Below are 24,350 nucleotides of genomic sequence, written 5' to 3' on the forward strand. Positions count from 1 at the left end.
TACTTTTTATAATAATAATAAAAAGAAATGCAATGCATATAACTTCAAAACCTTGAAATTTCTTGAAACTTAAATTCCTTGAAATTTAGAAGCATTGAAGAAATATAGCACTGGAATTATGGGAAAGGTAAAAGAAAGCGGTCTATGAAATTTTATTAAAATATTAACTTTTCCTATAAAGACTTATCTACTTGAAATCTAATTCCTCTTTTTACTTTCTGTCTCACACTAATTTTATATGTAGTAGAGTCAAGAAACATTTTTTTTTCAATTAAATGAACTAATATATATGGAACAAAGATTTTTTCCAAATTGTAAAAATAAAAATTTTTCAAATGAAAATTTGTTTTTTTCCTACATTTTCACTTTTTTAGTTTCTTTAGGTTAGTCCTTTTAAAATGATAAAGCCTTAGGAAGCACAATATATGTAGTGCTGAATTCATGATTATTCACTGTGAAAGTTTTTAGATTCAAAACTTAAAAATATTTTAGTAGCAATCATTTGCATTTTAGTTAAGTAGGCATTCCATTTTATTCAACCTAATCACGGTACCTAATACCTAGAAAGTTTGGATGTTTAGCTCATGTTAATAGGATGGTATGTTTGATAAGAAGTTAGCTATTTAGCTGTGCGCTGTGTATGTACTAGACTGAGTTATAAATGGTGAAAATATGCATTCCTTTAATATTAATGAAAGCTATAGATGCTTCTCCATAAATCACAAAACTGCACAAACTTCTTTAGGGTTCAGAGTGGTTGATCTCTCTACCCAAGTGTAGGAACAGCTGTCCTAAACTATGTCTGGCATTGATCTTATGCTAGTATACTTGTGAGGCTATTACAGGTAGTCCCAACTCTCTATGGGGCTCCATTTATAAGCTGGCTCTGATGTAAGTTGAATACCTCCTTTAGTTCCGTTATTGCATACTCTACAGTACCGCGTCCGATATCGGCTATTCTCTGCGACCTGCACAGAAAGCTTAAACCTGAGTGGGGCGACAGGAGATTAGAAGAAAAAGGAAGACACAAGACACAAATAAAATAAGTAAAGGTGGGACCAGGTGGGATGCAGCACTCTGATGGAGATACTGTGATGCAGGTGAAGTACAGCAAGTTTATTTTATATACATATCAAGGGGAGGTGCTTAAGGGAGGGTTAGGAGTACAGGAACATCTTGAGCTGTTTGTGCATGCAGTAAGCGAACTTTATCAGAAAAACTGTAACTTGTGGTAGCTAGCCTGAACACAGATTAGAACAGTACTAACAGAAATACAGGATGCCTAGCTAATTAAACTGAGCTGAAGGTTATATGTTTAAAGGCCAAGCCTATTGGCTGTCCTTTCCTCTGGTCCACCTGTTGCTGTTATCCAGAGGCAGACATAGACCCCTGGCTCAGCCATTCTCAACACTACAGCAGTGTTTTAAGACAGTAAATCATAATATTGAACATCTGAGACTGATAACATCAGTTAAGATATATAAAACTGTAATGTATAAACCCTGGAGCTTTGGGGCAGCCACATTCTACCATATCACCTATTATTGTTGAGTTGATTGTGATGCATAGTGATCCTCTAGGGCAGACTAGAACTGCCCCATCAGGTTTCCAAGGCTATAAATCTTCAGAAGCAGAAAAATACATCTTTCTCCCAGGGAGCAGTTGGTGTTTTAGCAGCCAAGCGCTTAACCACTGTACCATCAGGGCACCTTTACTATATGGTGTTGGTTGTGTGCCACTGAGTCACTTCTGACTCTTCACGACCTATATAGAGTATCCAAGGCTCTATGCAAATATGGGAGCAGAAAGCCTCATCTTTCTCCTGGGAAGCACCAGGTAGATTCAAACTTCTGACCTTGCAGCTAGCAACCCAGCTCAGAATCCATTGTGTTACCAGGGCTCTTTCATTAACTTCATAGAAATGAGGATTTATAACATGTAGAATAATGACATAAAATCAAGGTCGATCATATCAGGTCATGTCATGGGGAGTGATTACATCATGCTATAACTGCCGAACCACCGAGACTCATGACTCAGCCAAGTTGACACATGTTTTGGGGAGACACAGTTCAGTCTATGACAGATATCATATAATTGAGATCCTAAATTATGAAATCCTCAGAGCCAAATGATTTTCAGTTCTAAAAGTGGTTGATCTCTCCACCCAAGTTTAGGAACAGCTGTCCTAAACAGCTGTCTGGCATTGAGCTTGCGCTAGTATCCTTGTGAGGTTATTACAGGTAGTCCTTAGTCCTGATTCTGTGGGGCTCCATTCATAAGTTGGTTCTGATGGAAATTGAATACCTCCTTTTGCTGTTGTTCCATTATTGCATGCTCTACAGCAGTACTTTAGACAGTAAATCTAAAACTAGACATGACTGAGACCCATGCTGAATGGGTATGGAAGGAGGAGTGCAATACATGTGTATGTATGAAGTCATGGGGTGGCGCTATAGCATAAGTACTGGGCTGTGAGGTTGTTTAAATAGCAAGGTTGGTGGTTCAAACTCATCAGCTGCTCCTTGGAAACGCTATATAGAGTTGTTGTGAGTCAGAACCAATTCAACAGCACTTCACAACAATATATATATATCCCACACATATACAAGACTTTGAAAGAGGGTATTGGCACCTGAGTTTCCTGCAAACACAACTATGTATGTGATGGAGTATATAGCAAGCAAAATGATGAAAACTTCTTAGATATTATCAAATATCTTAAGGCAATGAGTAGCTGAACTTAGGGGCTCAAGAGTAGTCTCAGGGGACACCATAGTCAATTGGCCTAACATAGTCCACAAAAACAATGTTCTGCTTCCTACTTTGGTGGGATATTAAAAGCTCATGAGTGGCTATCTAAGGGTGCAACTCCATGTGCAGAAGAAAGAGTGATGAGAATTGAAGATGCTTGAAATCAATTAGCTCAATGGACTAATGGGACATGCAAAGATCAGTCTCCACAATTCTGAGACCAGAATCACTAGTTGGTGCCCAACTGCCACTACCAACCGCTCTGAAAGGGAACACAGAAGGTTCTGGATAGAGTGGCAACATATGTGGAACAAAGCTCAAAATTATATAATCAATAAAAACACTGCGCTTACTGATCAGAAAGAGCCTAGAGGAGCCTGAGACTATGGGCTTCAGCCACCCTTCAGGACTGGAAAGGAATTTACCCTTGTGGCCCAACTTTAAGCCAAGCAGTAGATACGTATACAGAAGGGACAACACTAGTAAGGTATGCTCACGATGAATGACGGAATGGTCAATCATTAACAATCAAAGAGGCAACATGTACCTAACGACAAAGGTGAGAAGGGATGGGAAGGTGGCTGGAATGGAGATGGTAGTGGGATGACTGTTGTTCCACAGAGGGAATTGCAATCATTGAGATAAAACAAAGTGTATGACTTGTTGAATGTAAAACCGATGATCTCTGTAAACCTTCCCTCAATTAACAATAAAACGTTTTTTTTTAAAAACCCCAAAACTTTAATTCCTGAACAAATACCACAAAATTAAATTTCATACTTTAAATTTAACATTTCATATGCATGAAATTGCTTGTCCCTCTTCCCCCAAATATGTGTTGGACTCCTAACCCCTATACCTGTTGATGCAATCCTGTTTGGAAATAGGGTTTTTTCTGTGTTAATCATACCTCAATCAGATGGTTTCTGAATCCAATCACTTCTCAGTCATCGAAAGGCTTAGATATGCATACATGGAGATGTACCTACATGGAGATGTGCATGTATGGGGATATGTATTCATGGAGATCTGCATTCCTGGGGGAAAGACAGGTGCTACGTGAGGACCATCTACTAGTGAAGGAACCAAGGAAAGGCAAAAACGACAAACAGGAAGGAGCTGACATGTCTGAGACCCTGATTGGAGTTAAAACCTCCAGAACTGCAGGAAAATAAATTTCTGTTCTTTAAAGTCACTCATATTTCTATTGGGACTCTTGGTGTGGCATTGTAGGATCGGCACTAGACTGCAAACCACAAGGTCAGCAGTTCAAACCCATGAGCTGCTCCTTGGAAACCCTATACAGGGTCGCTGTGAGTCAGAACTGAGTCGACGCCACTTAACAACAACAACATATTTCTCTTACTGCAGCACTAGAAAACTAAAACACCATTAAAACCAAAAATATTTTAAACCATTGCTATCCGTCGATTTTGACTCATACATGTTTGTTAAGTACCATGGAGTTGGTTCCGACTCACAGCGACCTGGTACAGGGTTTCTGAGGCTGTAAATCTTTATGGGAGCAGAACGCCTCATTTTTCTCCCGCAGTACAGTTGGTAGTTTCGAACTGCTGACTATGAGGTTTGCAGCCCGATTCATAACCACTACACTACCAGAGCTCCTTGACTCATACATAGCAACATGTATTACAGAACAGAACTGCTCTATAGGGTTTTTTGGATATTTTTTGTTTTAAGTTGAAGATGCATCTTTCACAGGATCATAGACTTTATTATTGTTTTCTTTAACATTTTATTGTGCTTTAGGATAAAGTTTACAAAGCAAACTTATTTGTCATTCAACAATTCATATACAAATTTTTCCGTGACATTGGTTGCTGTCCAATAAAATGTCAGCACCCTTCCGGTTTTCACCCTGCCATCCCTGATTCCATCCCTCCAGTTTCCCTGCCTCTTTTTTGCCTTTTCTTCTTTGCTTTTGGACAATAGATTTTTCTTGGCTGTAATGTTAATTTTAGTAATGTAATTACCAGCCCTTTTGTCCACAGTGCCACTGGGTGGGTTCCAACTACCAATGTTTTCTGTTGTTTTTGTTAAGTGCCATCGCGTCAATTCCAACCCATAGCAATCTTGTATAGGGTTTCCAAGGAATGGTTGGTGAGCTTGAACCACCGACCTTGCAGTTCAAGTGACTTGCATTCCCATGCATTAATCCACACCGCCACACCAGGACTCATATGTTGTTGTTATGTGTTATGGAGTCGGTTCTGACTCATAGCAACCCTGTACAGGGTTTCCAAGGCTGTAAATAAATATGGGAGCAGAAAGCCTCATCTTTCTCCTGAATAACAACTGGTAGTTTCCAACTGCTGTGAAACACAAGATTGACAGTTTGAGCCCATCAGTTGCTCTGTGGTAGAAAGATGAGGCTTTCTGCTCCCGCAAAGATTTACAAACCTCAGAAACCTTATTGTTGTTTGTTGCTGCTAAGTGCCATCGAGTCCGTTCCAACTCATAGCGACCTTATATAGGATTTCCGGGGTGAGCTTGAACCACCGACCTTGTAGTTCAAACCGACCTTGCAGTCCAGTGCATTAACCCACAATGCCATACCAGGAAAACCTATATAGGGTAGCTATATATATGTTGTTGTTGTTAAGTGCCAATCAAGTTGGTTCTGATTCATAGCGACCCTGTAACTTTTCAGAGGAGTGGCTGGTGGGTTTGAACTGCCAACCTTTTGGTTATCCTACAGAGCCCAGTACTGCAGAATGTGGTGCAGTACTGCCTGTTGCCTCGCAGGGGCAGCAAAGGATCAAGAAGACGAAGTTGGACACTCAGGAAGTACAAAGTTGCTGAACTCTCATCTCCTTCTCCTGAGTCACCCAGGTTGGCAGTGTGTTCCTACAGAGTTGACACTTGGCCACAGTTAGTGATGAGTTGGAGATCTTGGGTCAGTTTTCAAACAACGTTGGAGCATAGACAAGTTAGAAGCAAGGCAAGAATGCATGGAGTCATTCTGCGAAGAGTCTTGAAAGGCAAGATTGTAGCACAGACTTGGTCTAGATCTGAGCTGTTCCATTTAGCAATCTGAAGCGAAAGAGCACTTGAAATGGGATTATTATGAATTGGGATGTACTGTGAGTGGACATTTTTTTTTAATGAATGTAAAATATTTCATTCATAACTTTAATAGTGATTACATATTGAAACGGTAATGTCTAGGACATTTTAGATTAAATAAGATACATGATGAAAGTAATTCCACTTATTTCTTTTTCATGCTTTAGAAAATGTGGCTACTAGAAAATTTAATATTAGAGATGGGGCTTGGATTATATTTTTGTTAGACAACACTAGTCTGGATCTAACTACCAGTTCATACCAGTTTACATAAAATGAAGGGGAAAGGAACATATTAAATGACACTATAGACATGCAATAGTTAAATCCAGAGTGTGGGGAATTCTACAAAACAAATGGTTCGGTTCCTTTAAGAATTCAACTAGCTGTTTAAAGAAAGAGATAACAGGAGAGAGAATTGTTAAAAATTAAGAGAGACCTCAGTGTGGCGCTGTAGGATCAGTATTGGGCTGCTAGCCACAAAGTCAGTGGTTCAAACAACCAGCTGTTCCTAGGAAACGCTATATAGAGGTTGCTATGAGTAGGAACCAACTGAACAGCACTTAATGACAATAACAACAACAACATGGTGCTGTAGATCAGGTGTTGGACTGCTAACTGAAAAGGAGCTGCTGGTGAGCTTGACCCGCCAACATTGCAGTTCAAACGGCTTTGCAGTCTGGCGCATTAACCCACAGCGCCACACCAGGACTCCATTTAGAGTCCCATAGAGATCATTTTAAGGATGAAATTATATGATGTCTGGGGGTTGTTTAAAAATAAACTGGCGAGTAGGATGAACTGAGGTACACATGAAACGAGATGGATAATTCTTGAAGTTGGATGATAGGCATAGGGTTTCATTGTACTATTCTCTCTGTTTTTGAACATATTTGAAATTTTCAATGGTAAAACAAGTCTAATAGGATAAAAAATATTTTGTAAGAGCACAAGGGGAAGGGCTGATCACAAAAGGGATGTTAGTGGAGAGAATTTTGGGGGGCCATGAAATTGCTTTACATATTTTTAATTTTTGAGTTTCAGTCTTAGAGGGGGGGTTTGTCCTGAAGGGACTTGATTGCTTGCCTTGATGCTTCCTGGTGAACAACTTGCTTATTATTATTATTTTAAATGCTTTATTGTGAATTATGTGATAGCTTACAAGGGAGAACATTAGCTTTACATTCATCCTATCGTATATTGTTACATTGCCATGGTTACAATCCCCTCTATGCATCATCAAACAACCAAAGGGTTACCTCTGTCCCATTTAGCCCATGCAAACCTCTCTCAATGTGCTTTATATTTATAATACAGTGGTAATTACATGGCTTTCTGCATTTGTCAAATTGTATGGAATTGTGCATCAAGAGTATGGGTTTTACTGCATGTAAGTTATAAGTTAAAAAACAATTTATTAGAGATATAAAAGAAATAACTCATTGCCATCGAGTCAATTCCAACTCCCAGTGATATTATAAGACAGAGCAGAGCTGCGTCATAGGGTTTCCATAGTGATCTTTATGGATGCAGATTGCCACATCTTTTCTCCTCAGCACCACTGATGAGTTCCATCTGCCAACCTTTGGGTTAGCAGCTGAGCACTTTAATCACTGTACCACCAGGGTTCTTATAAAAGGCATAGCACTCCAAAAGAGGACCACAGACAGGCTTTTTAAGTTCAAACTCAGACTTAGACTAGTTTTTATTTAACCTCTGGGACTTCAATTTCCTTATCTCCAAAATAAGAATATTGCTTTATAAGGTACTGGGGTGGCTTTGTGCTGTCTAGTTGATTGTAACTTATGTGATGATTAAATGAGATAATGTATGTAACTTATTTAGTATAATTAACTGTTAGCATTGGTTACTATTCTGTTGTTGTTGTTAAGCACCATGGAGTTGGTTAGGACGCATAGTGACCCTGAAGAGGGTTTCCAAGGTGTTGGGTTTGAACTGCCTACCTTGTAGTTAGCAGTCCAGGGCTTATCCTACAGTGCCATCAGGGTTCCTTTATCACACGGCTCAGTGGTTATCAAATGTGGCTGCAAATTGTAATCACCTGGGGAAGCATTTTAAACCTCCATCCATTCACACCACAGCCTGGGCCAATTAAACCTCTGGAGGTGAGAGCCAGGTGATTCCTATGTGCTATATGAGTATAGCTCAGCAGACAAACTGCCTGACTCCAAATTCCTGCCCAGACACTTCCTGGTTGTGGGATGCTGGGTGAAATACTTGACTTCTATGAAGGCTTTTGTAGAAAATGAGTGCTGAAAATGTTAGTACTTATATAGGATTGTCTTGAGTTTTAAATAAGATAATGTATGCAAATAACTTAAAATAAGGCAGTAATTCTATACCAATGATTATCAACTCACAATTTTTCTGAGTGCTCCTTAGAAGTGAGAATGGTGAGACTTTACCTTATTTACTTTAGCCGTGTTATCAGGAGGAACCACCCCTGGAGAAGGGCCTGGTCAGTGAAAAAGCAAAAGACTGTCAATGAACTGGATGGACACAGTGACTTGCAACAATGCAATCAAACAGCAAAGATTGTGAGGATGGTGTAGGACTGAGTGCTCTTTTGTTTTGTTGTAAATACAGTCGCTAGGATTTGGAACTGACTGGATGACACCTAGCAACAGTAACAACAGTTTTATATAATTCCTCTGGGAGACATTCCCAACCTTGGGTCCTCCATCACTCAGCCAGTGAACTTCCTGTACTGACCTGTAACATTCCTTCTTTCATATGTTGCTGTTAAGTGCTGTTGAGTTGGTTCCAACTCTTAGTGACCCTGTATAGCATTTCTGAGGAGCGGCTGGTGAGTTTGAACTGCCGACCTCCCGGTTCAAACCGACCTTGCAGTCCAGTGCATTATTCCACAGTGCCACAAAAGGTATACACACATGCCTCACCCCCTTGAAGTTTAACTTCTCTCAGGTGTCTGTGTTTTCCCAATGAGATCATAGCATCCTGAATTAGTAGACGATTGTCTTCAAGCCTCACCAGTCCTGATACCCAATGCCCAAGTGCTACAAATTGTAAAGATTACTGAGCACCAAACTGCTTATAGTCTGGGTGGTGGGGTGCAACTCGCTTGTCCTCAGTAAATCTATCTCTTCGTCTGTAAAATGGAAATAATCCATATATGATTTGTGAAAATTACAGGCATGTGTATACATCTTCTAAATGGTCCCACTAGCAGGTCCTCGGAGTCCTGATGTAGCACTGTAGGATAAGCACTGGACTGCTAATCGCAAGGCTGGCGGTTCAAACACACCAGCACTCCGCGCAAACACTATGCTGGCTCCCTAGAAAGCAGAACCCACTGGACCGCAGAACAGCAGGTCGTCAGGAAACAGCTTCCGCGAGCGTCCACCAGGTGGCAGCATGCGGCGGCCAACTTGCTCGCTACTCTTGACGTCAGCCGGGACGCTCCTCCTAGTGACCCGGGCAGAGGGCGGCGTGGGGGCAGCGTCCGGCTCTCGGCTGGCGGTGCGGCCGGGAGTTTCGGGGCCGCACGATGGGTGCTGAGGCCTTGGGGAGTGGGCCGGCGCTGCGGGAGCTCGTGCGCGAGGCCGAGACCAGCCTGCTTGAGTGCAAGGTGTGCTTTGAGAGGTTCGGCCACACCCAGCAGCGGCGCCCGCGCAACCTGCCCTGCGGCCACGTGGTCTGCCAGAACTGTGTGGCCGCGCTGGCGCACCCGCGGACGCTGGCCCTCGAGTGCCCCTTCTGCCGGCGAGTCGGCCGGGGCTGCGACACCAGCGACTGCTTGCCCGTGCTGCACCTCCTGGAGCTGCTGCGCCCCGCGCTTCGCCGGGCTCCGGCTGCCCTCAGCACCGGGCCCTGCGCCCCCGGAACTCTCACCTGCCACCACACCTTCGGCGGCTGGGGGACCCTGGTTAACCCCACCGGGCTGGCGCTGTGTCCCCAGACGGGGCGGGTCGTGGTGGTGCATGACGGCAAGAAGCGGGTCAAGGTCTTCAACTCCGAGGGAGAATGTGTCCATCAGTTTGGAGAGAAAGGGGAGGCGGCCCAAGACATTAGGTACCCACTCGATGTCACTGTGACCAACGACTGCCATGTGGTTGTCAGCGACGCCGGTGACCGATCCGTCAAAGTGTTTGATTTTTTGGGCCATATCAAGCTCGTCATTGGGGGCCAGTTCTCCTTACCTTGGGGAGTGGATACCACGCCCCACAATGAGGTCTTGGTGACTGATGCGGAGGCAGGGTCCCTGCACCTCCTGGAAGTTGATTTTCCCGAAGGGATCCTTCGGAGAGCTGACAGGATGTACTCGCATCTGTGCAGCCCCCGAGGGGTGGCAGTGTCTTGGCTCACCGGGACCATTGCGGTCCTAGAGCACCCCCTGACTCCCATGGGGACCCGAGCGTGCAGCACCAGGGTGAAGGTGTTTAGTGCCACCATGCAGTTCATCAGCCAGGTAGATTCTTTTGGACTGAGCCTCTTCTTCCCTTCTAAGATAACCGCCTCCGCTGTGACCTTTGATCATCAGGGGAATGTGGTTGTTACGGATACCTCTAGTCAAGCTGTCCTGTGCTTAGGAAAACCTGAGGAATTTCCAGGACTGAAGCCCCTGGTCACTCAAGGTCTTTCTTATCCTGTGGCTCTGAATTATACCAAGGAGAATTCTCTGCTTGTGCTGGACACTGCTGCCCAGTCTGTCAAAGTCTTTAAGGCTGACTGTGGGTGATGGGGTGACTGAGGCCTGGGACCAGAAGGCTAGGTACTACAACTAATGAATTGTTTAGCCCGGGATAAGCCACTTAACCTCATCTATCTGAGAGGGAAAGTTGAAACTGCTAGGTCAATATACAGATGTGGCAATTATTAAATAATAATAATTAAATCTACGATTCTTTGAATGTGTACTCCCAGTATTAAGAAAATTGCAAACATATACTCGTTGAATCCTTACCCAGTGATGTGGTTGTGTGCATACTTCTGACCCACAGTGACCCTGTCTAGGGTTTCCGTGACTATAAATTTTTACAGGAGCAGAAAACCTCATCTTTCTCCCATGCAGTGACTGGTGGATTCAAACTGCTGGCCTTGAGGATAGCAGCCCATTGAGTAACCAACTCTATCACCAGGATCCCTATTATTATTAACCCTGTTTTGGAGATGAGGAAACTGAGGCCCAGAGAATTTAAGTGATTTCCCCAAAGTCACATTCACATACTGTGACATTCAGATTTGAAGTCAATTCTGACTCCAAAACTTCTGGGTCTTAAAGAAGACAACAAATGTGAAATGAATTGTGTCTGTGCAAGAGCTAGTGTTTTCTATATTTACTCTTTTACAAGTAGACACGTTTGTGTTCATTAGATTGCACAAAAAGATTTTTGAGTGACATCAATTCCATTTAACTTGCACCTCCTCTGATGGTGTTTATGATAAAGTTTCTGTGGGTCCTCAGTTACTGGAATAAGGAGATCATTGCTTCTTTTTCATGCCTGTATCTCTTCTATGGAGTCCCTGGAGTGTGCACATAATGTGGTCACTTGCTAACCAAAGAGTTGAAAGTTTGAGTCTAACCAGAGGCACCTCAGAAGAAAGACCTGGCAACCAACTTCCAAAAAATCAGTCATGGAAAACCCTGTGGAGCACAGTTCTGTGCAGACACACATGGGATTGCCCTAATCAGAGTCAACTCTGCGGCAACTAGGATTTTTTGTTTTTAAATGATCTTCTCTACTATAGGTACTTAGGAAACACGAACATGATAGTTTATTTGAAAAAGGCCTAAGTTCTGAAGTTGGCATAAATTTTAATCCACTCTGTAGTGCTAATGTCAGAGGGTCAGATGATAACTCCTGTTGTATGTTTATGTTCATAAAGAGATAAGACATCTTAAGAGATTCCTGACAGAAATGATTTTTGCCTGCCTTTTTATAACTGAAGCACTCTGTGTTTTTTCCTCTGTGCAGTTAAAATTTGTCCCATTTTTTGCAACCATTCTGTACTCAACAATTTGCCTGCTCATAAGTCAGCCTTTAGACCACTGTGTATAGAGTTGTGGGATAATGCACTGGACCACAAGGTCAGTTTGAACTTCAAGGTCAGCTGTTCAAACTCATCAGCCACGCCTTGGAAATTCTATACAGTGTCACTAAGAGTCGGGAACTGATTCGAAGGCACTTAACAACAACAAACACTTAAATACTTCTTGGAGTTTAACTTTCACCTAGATAATGCCTGCTTAAGGTTGCATCCAGCAACCTTAGGCTGAATGGTGGAAATTTCCGGTAACGCAGCCGGCTGATGTAATGTTCTTAGCTAATGTAAACTACTTACCTTCCAGGGCTGTTTGAATAGTACTAAGTACTGGAACCTCAGAAGAAGCAGCAAAAAATATTCTTAAGACATTTTCTTGAGGAGAAAATCAATGATTTTGAAAGGTGAGGGCCTGCTGAAGGAAATAGCTGATGCTATGTCAGTACCTGGATTCTATTCTACAAAGAGTTTCTATAAAATGTACATAATGTGTGTACTAGAAGCAGCCTCCAAATTATGAATATGTTACAAAAGACTGTAAGTTTGTCCTTTAGAGTTTTGGCTCCCATGCCACTCCACAAAAGCCTCTTTTGTTTCCATTGTTTCTGTCACACATCAGCACAAGTAAGATTTCAAGTGTCCTAGACCACCATTTGTAAATGCATTCTAAATAGGGCCTCCAGAGATAACTTCCCCCTCCCCATCACTTCACACACAGCCCACCTATAGAAGTCCCTTAGGTCCGTGACTTCACAGGTGTTCCACCTTGTGTAACAAGTCCCAGGTAGAGAGGTGAATTCCACCTGGGCCATTGGTGAGTTGAGCATGATTTCTCTCTAAAACCTTAGGAACGATGGCTTTTTAATGGTTTCAGAGCAGTTGAGCCCATTCAAAGGACTTTTTCCTACTTGGAATGATCCATGGCATCATCTTTGACCAAGATGCTGTGTGTGTGCTGTTTTCAGACATGTGTACTGGCTGGTGAAGTCGTGAAGGTTGCAACATGTGTGGAAGTGTGTGAGCAAGGTGTTGTTTGTTACTGTGCAGATTGAGAAACCAGTCTGTGGGGTAATGTGTGAAAGTATCAGAGACTTGATAAAACTGCCTTGCTCACTGATGCCTCTCCTCCTATATTATCAGGCTTTGGGGGAGAGGTGGGATGGGACAGGCAGCCTGAAGTGTCTGAAACTCCTCACCCCAGGAAACCAGGAACCCTGTAATCTGCAGAGGAGCAAAGTTTTGCTTGGGAAGACAAAAGCCTCAGTGTCCCTGTAAGATGCTAAATTCCTCTTTAGGATTTAGTTCTTTCAATGCAAACTGGTTAAAAAGGCTTGAGAGATCTATCACACTGAAATCTCCTGGATGGGAGAGTTCTGAAATAGGCAAGAAGAAGTAGTCACAGCAGAAAGCAAAAGGTTCCAAGGTGATAAAGGAGAGATGGACTCACACAGCTTTAGGCAGGCTGGCCCACCTGGAGAGTCTCAAAAAGCCAACACAGCTCAAACCTCAGCAGTTCTCACATCCCTCTCCATCTGTTCTAGTTTTGTCCAATTCTTGATCTTTATTAGATAAAACTGGATTGTTTCCTGTTTTTGACCTTGTCCCCTAAATTGGCTGTCTCAATCTTTTTCCTTGACATTTTCTAAGGACCTTAATTCGGATTCATCAATCTCCTCTCTAGCAAGTCTCACTCTGGATCCCAGGATCCAAACCATCACCCCATGCTAATACCCTATCTAGACCTTTCATGGCTCCCACGAAGTGGAGTGCAGGTCCCCCGGAAAGTGAGTGATGCATCTTTGGAGGAAGAGGCAGTATCTCCTACATCATGGGAAAATGAGGAAGAGCCACTGCTGAGAGCAGGTTTAGTCATCCCTACTCCTGTCACATATCAGAAATAATGTTTACCTGTGCTTTATTGACGCAAACGCTTTCGATTGTATGGATCATGACAAGCTATGGACAACAATGCAAAGTATGAGATTCCAGAACACTTAATTGTGCTCATGAGGAATCTGTACGTGGACCAAGAGGCAGTTGTTCGAACAGAACATGGGAACACTGAATGTTTTAAAATTAAGAAAGGTGTCTGACAAGGTTGTATTCTTTCACCATACTTATTCAACCTGTAAGCTGAGCAAATAAAACGAGAAGCTGGGTTATATGAAGAAAAACGTGGCATCAGGATTGGAGGAAGACTCATTAACAACCTGCCATATGCAGATGATACAACCTTGCTTGCTGAAAGTGAAGAGGACTTACTGATGAAAATCAAAGAGCAGCACAGCCTTCAGTATGGATTACATCTCAATGTCAAGAAAACAAAAATCCTCACCACTGGACCAATAAATAAAAGATTGAAGTTGTCAAAGACTTCATTATTTTTGGATTGACTATCAACACTCACGGAAGCAGCAGTCAAGAAATCAGATGACATATTGCATTAGGCAAATCTGCTGCACAAGACCATTTTAATGTGTTGAAGATTAAAGATGTCAGCTTGAGGACTAGGGTGCACCTGTCCCAAGCCATGGTATTTTCAATAACCTTATATGCATGCAAAAGCTGGACAGTGAATAAGGAAGATCATAGAAGAATTGATGCTTTTGAGTTATGGTGTTGGAGGAGAATACTGAAAGTGCCATGGGCTGCCAAAAGAACGAATAGATTCGTTTTGGAAGAAGTGCAGATAGAGTGTTCCTTGGAGGCCAAGATGGCCAAACTTTGTCTCTCATACTTCAGACATATTGTCTGTCAGGAGGGACCAGTTAGTTGCTGGAGAAAGATATCATGTTTGGTAAGGTGGAGGGTCAGAGAAAAAGAGGAAGACCCCCAACGAGATGGATTGGCCAAGTGGCAGCATCGATGGACTCAAACGTGGCAACAGTAATGAGGTTGGCCCACGATTGGGCAGTGTTTCGTTTTGCTGTGCATAAGGTTGCTATGAGTCAGTACCAACTCAATGGCACCTAACAACAACAACTGCCACAAGGAGCTCTATTAGCATAGTAGTTATGAGTTGGACTGCTAACCTCAAGGTCAGCAGTTCAAAACTGCCAGCCATTTTTGCAGGAGAAAGATGAGGCTTTCTGCTTCCATAAAGATTTATAGCCTTGGAAATCCTGTACAGGGTTGCTGAGTCGGAATTGACTCCACAGCACACTACCACAACCACCACCCACCCCTGCCATAGAAAGAAGAAATGGCTATTGTATGGGACAAATTGTAACTGGAGATGAGTCTTGGATGTATCAATAGGATCAAGAGAACATGGTCCAATCAAAATGGATTGGGGATCTGCTTCCAAGGGGATCTGCTGGGTCAGTTAAATTCAAGGCAGAGAAATCAGCTCATCAGGTTATAGAGATTATTTTTGGGGATTCCAAAGGGTAATCTTGATCAATTTTCTTGAAGGACCTAAGACAATCATGGGGACTTATTATGAGTTTTAGGAAAAATTTAAAAACTGCATAGTGATAAAAAAACGCCAGGAAATTTGTGCCAAAGAATTTTTTCCCCCCCATCATGACAATGTACCTGCTCAATCTTCGAAGGTAACAAGGACTTTCCTGTGAGATTGTCACTGGAAAGCCTTCCCCCATCCACCTTACAGCCCTGGCTTTGCTTCTTCAGACTTCTTTTTGTACCCCAAACTCAAAGAACATTTCAGAGCTACACAGTTTGAGTCTCTTGAAGATGCCAAAACTGCCACTTGTATGTTGTGTTATTTGAAGAACACAGAATTCTTCAGGGAAAGGTTTAGAGAAATAGAAACCTTCAGTAACATATAGACCTAGATGGAGGATATATCAAGAAACAATAGCTTCATATTTTGACATTTTGGCTTAGTAAAGAGTCTATGATTTTATAGCAATATATTTTGACTTACCCTTAAACAAGAGGGGTTGTGGAGAAAAATAATAGGACATCCTTATTGTTCTGAAAAGGAGTTCTGTTAGCGTAGTGGTTATCAGTCAGTCTGATAACCTCAAAGTCAGCAGTTCAAAAACTTCCAGTTGTTCTGTGGGAGAAAGATGAGGATTTCTGCTCCCATAAAGATGTACAGACTTGGAAATCCTATGCAGGGTCCATGTGAGTTGGAACCAACTCCACGGCACATAACCACCACCACCACATTGTTCTGAGGTTCCTTACATATATACCCAATTTTCCTTAATTTTTATTTGATTGTTATCACATCTGTTAGGATGTTGTACTGTTTTTCTTTCCAATGGGTTTATATCTACACTGGCCCTAGAGAACACCGTGATATTTATAGATTGACCTATTAGATCTATTAGCTCATGAGGCCAGCCCCTTTAGTCATTGCCTATGCCAATCCTAATGAGTCCAAAGTCATGGGTTCCGGGTAACTTCATTCTGTGTTACGGTCATCAAATGTATCCCAACAATACCTGTCCTTGTTATCCTTGTAATTAATAGGTACTCTTGGTCTCAGATAGCTGGATTAAGGAATTTAAACATAATCAACATTTTCTTAATTCTCTTTGTAAATTATTTTACAAAGCTGTTGCTTTATTTATTTTCACAGCATCTCTTGAGGCACACAGGTTTTATTTAGCTGACTTGTAGATGAAGGAATGAAGACTCACAGAAATGGAGGGACTTGCCCAATATTACATTAGGAAAGAGCAGGTATTTAAAAAAAACCAAAAAACTCCCCTAGACAATTTTTTGTGTAGCTAGAGTTGGGTACCACTGTTCTGTTGTTGTTTTTAGGTGCCATCGAGTCAGTACTGACTCATAGTGACCCTATGCACAACAGAACGAAACACTGCCCAGTCCTGGGCCAACCCCACAATCGTTGCTACACTTGAGCCCACTGCCCTAGAGAACAAATATAAGTACAAAGCATCCTTGTGTGATGTTACCTCCACTTTTTCTACCGTTCACATCAACTTGTGTCAACACCAGCTTATGTTCTTTGGGAAGAAACACTGCTACCCTCCTCGAGTTTCAGAGATTCTGTTTGTAGTCTGATCCTGTCAGTTTCTGACTGCCACATGCCCACACAGTGCTTTCTTCTTTGGGAGCCCTGTGAAACTGATTAGAGCAAAGGCTTTGAGGGGTCTAGGTGATATTTCCCTTAAACTAAATGCGTTGGATAAAGCAAAATGAAATCTGTGTTAATGTACTGGCAGTTTGTTAGCTGCCTGGTCCGCAGTGCTCGGTAACTCTCTGATCTGATACTTACAGTGCTGTGTAGGCTTAATTCATAAGAAAGAGGTCAAGCACTGACTGCCAAAATGCAGACACATGGCTTACAAGAGGCCACTCTTGCTAAACACAGGTCCCAAAGTTCTTTTCCATGTCTCCCTCCTGTTATATGCCCTTTTGTTGCAGTTGTTTCTTTGTAATTGTTTTTTCCCCTTCATTGTAGAAGTAGTAAGTGCTCATTATAGAATTGGGGGATATAGCTAAGCAGAAAGAAATTTAATCACGTTTAATTAAAGAACACTACTATTAGCATTTTAAAATTAAACTGACTCTCTTCACTGTGGAGTTAGTTAGTGATTCCTGAAAATCGCTTCATGCATCCAAATTTTGAAAAACAGTAAGTGTATTTCATAAATGGCATATTTTCTCCTGCCAAAAGTAGATTTCAGTGGCGTTTCTCTGAAATTCATTCACAAAGATCACAGAAGATGGGAAACCAAAACTCTGGAAGAGAGTGTGGTACCTACCAATTCTTGTATCTGCCTTCCACCTTTCCCAGCACTCTGCCAGTTGACCAGAGCCTTGTGATTAGCTGTAGTTGTGACAAGAATCTGGGGTGAGGCACTATAACCTCCGTGTGATGAGAAGAAAGGAAAAGCCAAGAAAATACAGATGCATTTTGAGATAAGGCAGAGGTCTCAAGTTTCATAATGAAATTATAGTAACCTATCAGGTGAACAACTAGACCAATAAATAACATCATGATAAATGTAGAAAAGACTGATGTTGTCAAAGATTTCATTTTGCTTGGATCCACAATCAACACTTATGCAAGCAGCAGCCAAGAAATCAAACAACCTATTGCATGAGGCAAACCTGTTACAGAAGGCCTCTTTAAAGTGTTCAAGAGCAAAGATATCAATGTGAGGACTGAGGTGCTCCTGACCCAAGTCATGGTATTTTGAATAACCTCATATGCATGTGAAAGTTGGACAGTGAACAGGGAAGACCAAAGAAGAATTGATGCATTTGAGTTGTGTGTTGTAGAGGAATATTGAAGGTACTATGAACTTCCAAAAGAACAAACATGTCTGTGTTGGAAAAAGTATAGCCAGAATGCTTCTTAGAAGTGAAGATGATGAGTCTTCATCTCTTGGACTTTGGACATGTTATCAGGAGGGACCAGTCCCTAGAGAAGGACATCGTGCTTGTTAAAGTGGAGGGTCAGTAAAAAAGAGGAAGATCCTCAATGGAATGGATTGGCACAGTGACATCAGCAATGGGCTCAAGTGTAACAACAGGACCATGTAGTAGTTTGTTCTCTTGTGCATAGGGTTGCTATGAGTTGGAACCGACTCAAAGGCACCTAACAACAGCAACAATAAAGACAAAATGCTATACTCAGATGTGATCCAGTAAGATTTAAACGGACTCTAATTCTATTTCTCTAGCAACCCTGGTGATACTATAGGGTAAACACTGGACTGCTAACTGCAAGGTCAGTCACTCCGTGGAAGAAGCATGAGGCCGTCTGCTACAGTAAAGATTTACAGCTTCAGAAATGCTACACAGGTCTCTATGAGTCAGAACTGAGTAGATGGCAGTGGGTTAATTATGCTTCTAGCCTTTCAATTATATGAAAGTTTACATTGAACTAGGGACTTTCTGGTGTGGCACTGTGGGTTAATGTGCCAGACTGCAAAGCCATTTGAACTGCAAAGTCATTTGGAAACCCTATACAGGGTCACTATGGGTTGGAACCGACTAAGTGGCACTTAACCACAACAACAAGGAAGCTCAGTATTTGCATTCAGTATATTTTTTCAGCAATGGTGAGGGTAATTTGCCTTCACTGCTATTCAAAGAGAGAACAATGGAGTCCTGGTGTAGTGCTGTGCTAATGTATCAGACTGCAAAGTCGTTTGAACTGCAAAGTCAGTGGTTCAAGCTCACCAGTTGCTCCTTGGAAACCCTATACAGGGTCACTATGGGTTGGAATTGACTCAACGGCACTTAACAACAACAACAATAAGCTATGAAATCTTACATTTGCGTGGTGCACTGGGCAGCTGCATAGGGATATGTATGGTTAGATCAGCATCACCTCCTGTTCTGATTTCTTTACATCAATCATTTATGGTGTGCCGAGCTAAGCGTTCCAAATATTTTGAACGTCTTCTAACCCGAGGTACTCATCTTCCAGTGCTATATTAGACAATGTTCTGCTGTCATTCAGAAGGTTCTCAGTACCTAATGTTTTTAGCAGTGGACTGCCTCTTCCTTCTTCCTAGTCTGTCTTAGTTGGAAACTGTTAAAACTTGACCGCTATGGGAGACCCTGCTGGTATTGGAAATACCAAGTGGCGTAGCTTCCAGCATCACAGCAACATGCAAGCTACCGCAGTACGACAAACTGACAGATGAGTGGTGGCTCCAAGATTGATTGCAGCTTAATAACCTTTCTTCTTAGATATTCAGTGCTGCTCTGGTTGTTAAATGCTGTCAAGTTGGTTCCAACTCATAGCAATCCTGTAGAAGGTTTCAGAGGAGTGGCTGGTGGGTTGGAATCACTGACCTTGCAGTTAGCAGTCCAGTGCATACCCTGTAGCACCATTCCATTTTCAAACCATTGATTAATATGCTAGACTTGCCTGTGAAAATTGTGGAGTTATTTTCACAAGATTGTACCAGTCTTCCCTACTGGACACTAAAATATAATCTTATGAAGGTGAGTCAAAAATTATTTGCACCCTGGCTGTAGAATTTAGTTTAAACAACTTTTAGAAAAGACAAATATATCATTGTACAACATAATCTCCTTACTTTTCAATACACTTTGTCCATCTGTCAACAATCCTTCACATTCCCTTATTAAAAAATGTTTTAGGCTGAGCTGTGAGTCACAAATTCACCGCTGTCTTCACTTCTTCATCAGAGGTGAATCTTCATCATTGAAGGGCTGCTTTCAGGGAACAAAACAGGTGAAAGTTCAATGAAGCAAGATCTGGACTATAGGGAGGATGCCTTGAACACCTCAAAACAAAGTTTTTGCAGAGTGTCAACAGTGTGGACAGAGGTGTGTGGATGTGCACTGTCATGCAAGATCACACTGCCTTTGGATAGCAGTCCTCTGTGTTTAATCTGAATTTTGGCTTCAGTTCTTCAGTGAGCCTCTCACTGTAACAAGCGCTGTTGATTGTTAAGCCTTTTTCCTGACAGTATTCCAAGGCTGGTCCTTGAGAATCCCAGAAAACTGTAAGAAGTGATTTTCCAGTTGAGGGTTGATTTTTGTACTTTTTTCTTTGTCGGCGATTGAGGATATTTCCATTCCATACTCTTGCCGTTTACTCTCAGGCTCATAATGATGAATCCATGTCTCATGACCAATAATGATTTTTTTAAAAGAAAAACTTTTGCCTTCCTTTGATGTATGGTAAAAATTTTGTTTGCAGATGTCCAAACACTTCTGTTTATTTTCTTCCATGAATTGTTTCAGTACCTATTTCACACAAACTTTTCGAAACCCAAGTTCGTTGTGGATTATTATTTCATAGAGCTGTGGCTTATTTGAAAATGATTTGCCATATAATCCACTGTCACTCTTACATGCAACAGAATCATTTTATGTGCACACTCAATATTGTTATCAACCATGGATGTGGACAGGTGTTTTAATATAACTGGAGTGCAGATCATTTGGACTCATCTTCATGTATTTTGTACAATGTAGGATTCTGTAACTATTAATTTATGTCAACATTATTGACAGTATTGTTTGTCTCGCTTGTTTTTATTTATTTTTTAATTGTCTGGTTCTATCAGTTGCTAAGAAGGGTGTTAAATTCCCCATTAATGATGATGGTGTGTCTATTTCTCCCTTTAATTCTGTCATATTTGGCCTCATGTATTTTGAAGTTCAGTTATTAGACACCTACAGAGTTAGGATTTCAATGGTTTCTTAATTAATTGATCCTTTTATATTATGAAATAGTCCTCTTTATCTTAGATGATCTTCATTTTGAAGTTTATGTCATATTAGTATATCCTCCTCAGCCTTCTAATGCTCCAACCTATGCTTTCAAATTGCATCTCTTTTATACAGGCAAAGGGAGCTCTGGTAGCATAGTGGTTACGAATCAGGCTGCGAACCGCAAGGTCAGCAGTTCGAAACTATCAAACTATCTCTACGTGGGAGAAAGATAAGGTGTTCTGTTCCCGTAAAGATTTACAACCTCGGAAACCCTGTACAGGGTCGCTATGAGTCGGAACCGACTCCACGGCACACAGCCACCACCATATTTAGGCAAAAAAGACTAAGTCTTTTCTGTTGGAGTTTTAGCTACCTATATGGTGCAGATCATGGAAATTCCCAAGGATAGAAACCAGGAGGGGTGTACATCTTAATCTGGGTTCTGAAGAGAAGTAAAACTAGTTCTATAGATATATATAGAGAGAGAGATGGAGAGAGTTTTATATTAAGGAAATGCCTCACTCTGTTGTAGAGGCAAGCAAGTTACAAGTCCATGGGTCAGATGTCTGGCTGGAGACTTCTCCTGACACACATAGCTGCAGGAACTGATGGACCCATGATCAGCAGGTCAGATGGCAGACTTCTGGCTGCAGATGCAAATGAATCCAAGGTCAGCAGGTAAGATGGCAGGCTACTGACAATTTCCAGGGTCAGTAGACAATACAATAACCCACAGGCTAGAGCTCTAGGAACACAGATTGGAAGATAGGCCAGATACAGGATTTAGATCCAGCAAAAATTAAACAAGCTTTGCCTGAGTGTCCAATGTATTAGAAACAGGCCACACCCCCAAGGAAACTTCCTTTCAATTGGCCACTCATAGAAGATTTCATTTTGAGGGATTACTGTGTTTTAACTACCAAACCAGATTTTTGTCGCAGACAAGTTGACATAAAACCTTAACTATCACAGTCTATCCCTAGTCACCTTGGCACCTGTACAAATCTTCTTAAACCATATACATAATCTCTAAGCAGAGACAATTATAAAGTCATACTTGCACCTAACATGATGCAACCAGCATGTATACAAACAAAAACACACTAACCTCATTTATACCTTATATTTTATAAGCCAGCAAAAAAATATTTGAGGTTCACATACAAGGAAAAAATACTCATGGTGATTATAGTCCTTGTTTCTGCAACTGGTCACATGACTGCAATTGGTATTTAGAACTCCCTTCTTCCACTACCCATTCTGTATTCCCTATGCTTTTGGCAAGCTGCTCAGTTGGTTATGGTTCTTTGCCTGGTGTGGTGCCCAAACCTTCATTCTTAAAGAGTCTGGGCCATTAGTAGTCACGTCAGAATTGGGTTTCTGTAGTTTACCATTGACTTTAATTACTTTTAAGGACTTTCAATAGTAGTACTAAGAGTTTTCCTAAGGAATTTTTGGATCCCACAGATATTCTTATCTCCATTATGTATGTTAATCCAATTTCCCCTTGGTAATCAGGATCGATCACAGCACCAATACAGTAACCCTGGTCTTTGTCTGCTAATCCAGAGACATGAGGAGCCCAAAATGACCAGTGGGCATTCTTACCTTCCAGTTCAATGGAATCAGTGTTGCGTCTTCAGGTGGGCATATTCCTCCTTTTCGAATGAAAAGACCCAACGAGCATAAGGTCACAGGGACAGAAAGCAAAAAATGTTTGCAAGTGGATCACTAGGAGTAATAGTGAATGGTGTCACTCCTATTATTACCTCTTGGTTCCTGGACCCCATGGATCCTGGCTATTGGAGAAACAACACCATATATTGAATGCTGGTTTAGAGCATAGACAGCCTCCTGGAGAACATTGTTCCAACCCTACAATGTATTGCCACCTAGCTGGTGTCGTAATTGTGTCTTTAGAAGGCCATTCCATCATTCAGTCAAGCCACCTGCTTCAGGGTGGTGAAGACCATGGTAAGGTCAGTGAATTCCTTGTGCATGGACTTGTTTATGCACTGAATTGCTGTGAAGTAAGTAATTGATGGTGAATCAGGCATTCTATAAGTCCATGGATGGTAGTTTTGGCAGAAGTGCTGTGTACAGGGAAGGCAAATATATATCCAGAGCAAATGTCTATTCCAGTAAGAACACAATACTACCCTTTCCTTGATGGAAACGGTCTAATATAATCAACCTGCCATCAGGTTGCTGGCTGATCTTCAGGAGGAATGGTCCTATATCTGGGACTCAGCATTGGTTTCTGCTGTTGGCAGATTGGACACTCAGCAGTGTCTCTAGCCAGGTCATCCTTGGTGAGTGGAAGTCCATGCTGCTGAGCCCATGCAGAACCTCCATCCTGGCCACCATGGCCACTTGGTTCATGAACCCTTGACAGGAATAACTGGAGAGAGGGGATGATTAGTTTCCACAGGATGTGTCACCTTATCCATTTGATTCTGGAGTCCTGGTGTGGCACAGTGGGTTATTTAATGCGCTAGACTACAAGGTCATTATGAATTGCAAGGTCAGCGGTTCGAGCTTACTAGCCACTCCTTGAGAAACCCTAGACAGGGTTGCTATGATTGGAACCAACTCAGTGGCACTTACAACAACAACAGCAACAACAACGACCACTTGAATGTTAAAATCCCCTTTGCCAAGGGAACCCTTTGGTGAGCATTCATATGAGACACTAATATCTTCACTTTGGAAACACATTCAGAGAGGTCTATCCACATGCCTCTTCACCAAACCTCCTTGGCACCAATTTTCCAACCATGTTCCTTCCAAGTCCTTGACCATTCAGCTAAGCCATTGGCCACAGCTCATCAATCTGTCAATATACAGTTGTATATCTGGCCGTTTCTCTTTCTAAGCAAAAGTGAACAACCAGGTGCACTGCTCGAAGCTCTGTCTATTGAGAGGATTGTCTCTCAGGAAAGTCCCAGAAAGGGGCTAAAGTTGAGTGCTGCTGCTGTACACATCCTTTCTCCCCGCCCCGCCCCCCATTCTTTTATTTATTTGTTTGTATATTTTTATTGTGAATTTAGTGAAGGTTTACAGACAAGATCAGCTATTTTACACTGTGTCCACTTTTGAGTGGTGCCAGCATATCATGCAGAAACAACTGTAAACCAACCACACGTTTTTCTCTTTCTCAGTCATCTGAACAGGAGGAATTCCCATGAGGGCATAGGCAGAGACTGGGAGAGGGAAAGTAATGGGACAGGAGTGGAGACCATGGGTATTTGGGTCATTTCGTAACTTACTTGTGTCTTCAGGTCCTGCTCTGGTCCAGTCTCATGTATACCACTTCTGTTTAATGATGGAGTGCTGCT

The 24,350-nt window shown here is 41.9% G+C and overlaps 1 protein-coding gene across 1 annotated transcript; it reads left to right on the top strand.

Annotated features, from left to right (window-relative positions):
- The first annotated feature begins 9,370 nt into the window (after positions 1-9,370).
- NHLRC1 (NHL repeat containing E3 ubiquitin protein ligase 1) lies at positions 9,371-10,561 on the top strand. Its single transcript, XM_006861015.1, has one exon. It carries the CDS (start codon positions 9,371-9,373, stop codon positions 10,559-10,561), a length of 1,191 nt encoding a protein of 396 aa, XP_006861077.1.
- Positions 10,562-24,350: the final 13,789 nt, after the last annotated feature.

Source organism: Chrysochloris asiatica, unplaced genomic scaffold (assembly GCF_000296735.1).
Source record: "Chrysochloris asiatica unplaced genomic scaffold, ChrAsi1.0 scaffold00040, whole genome shotgun sequence".
NCBI lineage: Eukaryota > Metazoa > Chordata > Mammalia > Afrosoricida > Chrysochloridae > Chrysochloris > Chrysochloris asiatica.

What these genes read in the sequence shown, in the direction of transcription:
- NHLRC1 (XM_006861015.1), top strand. Translation starts at nt 9,371, where the DNA reads ATGGGTGCTGAGGCCTTGGGGAGTGGGCCGGCGCTGCGGGAGCTCGTG.